Raw genomic sequence first — 4,391 nt, 5'->3', positions numbered from 1 at the left:
TTTCAAAATCCAAGTACAATCTCATCTAGTAGACCATCCCATTGGTTTTACTAGTCTTTTTCCACTCAAAATCATATAAGGAAAGTCAAATTCGGGCGCTGACCCACAAAACCGAGCATGCCGGGCCCCGTCCCGTAAAACCGGAATTCAAAACCCGAGAAAGGCCTGTTTTTAGACGAAAAAATAATGCCTTAACCTCCAAGCAATCACAAAACGCCAAGCCTAATACTATTCGTACAAAGGTACAACACTTCAAGACAAAATCAAGGACGGCATCTTTCCGTCCTTTTTGGCGGCATTCAGGCCACGTCAGCAGCGCACTGCGCTGGTTCAGAGTGTTGCGCTGGCGTGTGCTGGCGTCTTGCACCCATTTTTCCTATAAATACCCCTCATTTTCAGCATCAAAGGGGGAGCATAACAGATACACCGTCGTAATTTTGACATTACGCCTCAAAATACAAATCAAAAAACTCCTAAAAAACACATACAAACTTCAAAATTCTAAGCAATTGGGAGCTCTAAAAGGAATTCTTGCCTAAACCTCAATAGGTAATTCCGAATCCCACCATATTCAATCATGCTTTCTTGATTTCAAAATGATTAGCAAGTTGGCATTTTTATTATTAAAAATGTCACTTGCAACAATCATACAACTTTTTCAAAATCCAAACTTTTCAAAACCTAAACTTTTCAAAATGCAAAATATAAATTTCAAGATTCGAGGATGTTCAAGTTGTTTGCAATCACTACTTTGAACTAGAATCACCTTCAAACATGGAGTAATCAAAGATGACACCTTTTTAACTTCTAAAGGTTTAATCTTTTGAGATTCAAAACTCCATCTTTTCAAAATACAAGTTCAAGTCTTCAAGTTTCAAAATCCCATGATGTTTTGGGTTGTTCATGACTACTTCCTTATACTAGGATCCTTTCAAGTAAGAGCATATCAAATATCTAACCTTTTCAACATTAAAAGGCCTGATCTTTGAGATTCAAGACTCTTAAGTTTCAATATTTCAAATACAAGTTCAATATTTCAAATACAAGTTCAATATTTCAATTTCATGTTCAAATATTTCAAGTTCAATATTTCAATATTCAAGCTTTCAAGTTCAAGTTCAATATGAAAAGTCTAGGACATTTGGGTTGAGCTACCTCTTCCAAGTTGAGATTTTGGCTTTGAATTCGTGTCGGGCGCACTTATTTTTAAGGAGCCGCTTGGCGTTCGAATCTCATGTGCCCAAGTACAAATTTCAATTATGCACCTTTCAATATTGCAATTTCAATTATGCACCTTTCAATACCGCAATTTCAATACCGCAATTTCAATATCGCACTTTCAATTCCGCACTTTCAATTCCGCAATTTCAATTTCGCACTTTCAATTCCGCATCTTTACTTGCCTAGTCCATTTCTAGGCAATGTGGACCTACTCCCTAGTTCATTTCTAGGGGGTCTTGTATTTACTAATTCCGCACTTTATTTTCTATTGTGATGTTGCTTTAATTGATTTATTGCTTTTATCACCGCACATGCTAAATCCAACAAAATACAAGGGTACATCACGCTTAACAAAGATAATTTCTTGGACAAACCGGCCTTAGGTTCCTTAAATTAATCATTAAAGCAAAGTGACCACTATACAAAGTAGAGATTCTATTTGCTCTAAATTCAAACCCACATAGTCTAATCTAGGGTATATTATCGAAAATGTTGTGCCAACGTACTTGAATATTTCTAAAGCTCGCCGAATAAGCATTTCGTTCCCGTACCCGGATCTCACCCATCCGTTTCGAGGATTCAAAGCCTTATCCAAAATAGAGTCATTGCGGCTTTCCAAACGAGACTTTAAATAATGTTTGGTGGCGACTCCTTCGAGGTACAAAAATTCAATGGTTTTCTAAAGAACCGCCACGCCCCCTTGTGGAAGGGAAAAATCCCCATCTACAACTGGGAAAATGGTTAGGGAAATCAATGTAACAAGCATCACTTTGGTTCCCAAAGTGTCTGTTCCTAACACCGTGGGGGATTTTAGACCCATTGCATGTTGTTCTGTGTTGTATAAGTGTATCTCAAAGATTATGTGTGAGAAGCTCCATGCTATTCTTCCTTATCTCACATAACAAGGGGGGCTTTGTAGCTGGAAGATCAATTTTCCACAATATTCTTGTATGCCAAGATATTGTGAAAATTTACAGGAAAAGCCAAAAGCAATTGGGTTGCCTTATGAAACTAGACTTAAGGAAGGCATATGATACTGTGGCTTGGGATTTTATCAAAGAAATTATGACTGAGCTTGGTTTTCTGATCTTTTGTTGATCTGGTCATGACTTGTCTCTCAACAACTCAATACTCCCTAATGATCAATGGTGCTCCTACTAAGTTAATTCAGCCTAAGAGAGGCCTTAGAAAAGGAGATCCCCTCTCTCCTATTTTGTTTACATTGTGCATGGAGTATTTCTCCAGAGCTATGAAGGCTGTGGGGTCTCACCCTGATTTCCAGTTCCACCCAAGATGCAGAAGCTTGAGACTCAACCATCCATGTTTTGCTGATGATTTACTTATGTTATGTAAAGGAACCCCTGAGGTTGTCCAACTCATGTTGGATGGTTTTCATTGCTTCTCCAACACCACATGCCTGCAAGTCAACCCCAATAAATCTTCCCTTTTCTGTTCTGGGATGAACTCTCAACTCCAAAATCACATTATTCGGCTGTCAGGGTTCAATGTTGGTTCTATTTCGTTCACCTATTTAGGTGTTCCCATCAGTGCTAAGAAATTGAGAGGGGTTGAATGTGACTTACTTATTGAAAAAATGGTGGCAAGAATTAAGATTTGGAGTTCCAAGCACATCTCTTTTGCTGGAAGGATTCAAATTGTCAATTCTGTTCTTATGAGTATAAGTGTTTGTTGGTCCCAAATATTTTTGTTTCCTGATTCAGTGCTAAAGAAAATTAATGCAATTTGCAGATCTTATCTGTGGTTTGGATCATATGCTGACAATAGACCGGGTGTTGTGGCTTGGGACAAGCTCTACTACACCAAAAGTGAGGGGGGTCTTGGTTTTAGAAACCTGGTTTTGTGGAACCAAGCAGCTATAGGCAAGCAAGATTGGTCAATCTATGGGTTAAATGGGTCCATGCCATGTATGTGAAGGATAGGAATCGGGATCAGTACACAGCTCCAATTACTGCAAGTTGGGCTGTGAAAATTGTTTGCAAGGTTAAGAACATATTCATTGGGAAGTTACAATATTCTGACTGGCTCACTGTTAACAAGTACTCCATCAAAGGAATGTACCAGAACATGTGTGAGGCTAAGCCTAAGACCCACTGGGCTAAACAGGTGTGGAACATGTACAATGTTCCAAGACATAGATTCACTATGTGGTTAGCTAGCCAAGACAGATTGAAGACAAAGGCTAGATTGGTTAAAGTTGGCATTGGTGTTGATAGCCAATGTGTTGTTTGTTAATGCTCAGAGGAAACAGTCACACACCTGTACTTTGGGTGTACTTATAGTTCTGGTTGCAAAGCAATGGTTTTACAGTGGCTGGGCCTTTGTGGTCATGGGAGTGATCTCCACATAACTCTGTGTTGGCTAAGAAGGCAAGGTACAAGCATGTTCAGAAGACAAGTGATTTATACTGCCTGTGAAGGCTTGATTTACCACTTGTGAAGGGTAAGGAACTCTGCAGTTTGGGATGCCATGGTGCCTGCTGCTCTGCAGACAGTGAAGAGAGTCCAGTTGGACACCAAAGGTAGAATTCAACAGCTGATTAGGAAGAAAGTCAAGTCTTCAGATTTAGATTGGTTTAGTGCTTTGTGATGGAAGGCTATGTGTTTAGCCTGTTTTGTTGAGTTGTTTCTTAGGCTAGTTTAGCCTTCTAGCAAGATTGGTTGTAAAACTGTGCTTTGGTTCTAATAATATATCTTATTTGCCTTGCAAAAAAAATTATAAAAAAAAAATATCTATTGAATCCCCTTTCCTCGAGATTTCTCTTTGATTTAGAATTTTATGCCATATCATTGAATCTTTTGTTTAGTCTTACATAAAAATAATGAATTGTTCTGAAGATATTTCTTTTTTATAATAGAGAACCAAAAGGCTATCATCATTTCAGAGGATTTTTCCAGCCTAATTTAGCAAGAAAAGCGCGGTTTAACGGTCTGGTTCTACGCAAGCCCAGTCCGCCTTGACATTTGGGTTGAAAAATTTTATTCCAAGAAATAAGAGGCGTGAAAGAAGAATTAGTAATATGTTTCCAGAAGAAATGCCTATGAACCGCATCTAGTTGGGTGCAGGTTTTTTGTGGAAGAAGGAAGGAAGAACAAACATATGCTGGTAAAGCTTCTAGATTACTTTGGATGAGGATATTCCTTCCCGCCTAG

The 4,391-nt window shown here is 38.6% G+C and overlaps 1 protein-coding gene across 1 annotated transcript; it reads left to right on the top strand.

The window, feature by feature from the left end:
* Positions 1 to 2,326: 2,326 nt before the first annotated feature.
* On the top strand, positions 2,327 to 3,828 carry LOC110802991 (uncharacterized). The gene is made up of 5 exons (XM_056835727.1): positions 2,327 to 2,897; positions 2,971 to 3,047; positions 3,157 to 3,465; positions 3,550 to 3,613; positions 3,698 to 3,828. The coding sequence occupies exons 1-5, from the start codon at positions 2,327 to 2,329 to the stop codon at positions 3,826 to 3,828; spliced, it is 1,152 nt and encodes a 383-aa protein (XP_056691705.1).
* The last annotated feature ends 563 nt before the right edge of the window (positions 3,829 to 4,391 follow it).

This window comes from Spinacia oleracea, chromosome 2, assembly GCF_020520425.1.
Source record: "Spinacia oleracea cultivar Varoflay chromosome 2, BTI_SOV_V1, whole genome shotgun sequence".
Taxonomy (NCBI): Eukaryota; Viridiplantae; Streptophyta; class Magnoliopsida; order Caryophyllales; family Amaranthaceae; genus Spinacia; species Spinacia oleracea.
Note: the sequence above shows the minus strand (reverse complement) of the source record. Positions and strands in the feature narration are given on the sequence as shown.

Bases quoted from the DNA above. Each gene is read 5' to 3' on its own strand.
- LOC110802991 (XM_056835727.1), top strand. From the start codon at position 2,327: ATGACTTGTCTCTCAACAACTCAATACTCCCTAATGATCAATGGTGCT. The intron at 2,898-2,970 runs GTATAAGTGTTT...TGCAATTTGCAG, and splicing joins TGTCAATTCTGTTCTTATGA to ATCTTATCTGTGGTTTGGAT. The intron at 3,048-3,156 runs GTGAGGGGGGTC...ATGTATGTGAAG, and splicing joins CAAGCTCTACTACACCAAAA to GATAGGAATCGGGATCAGTA.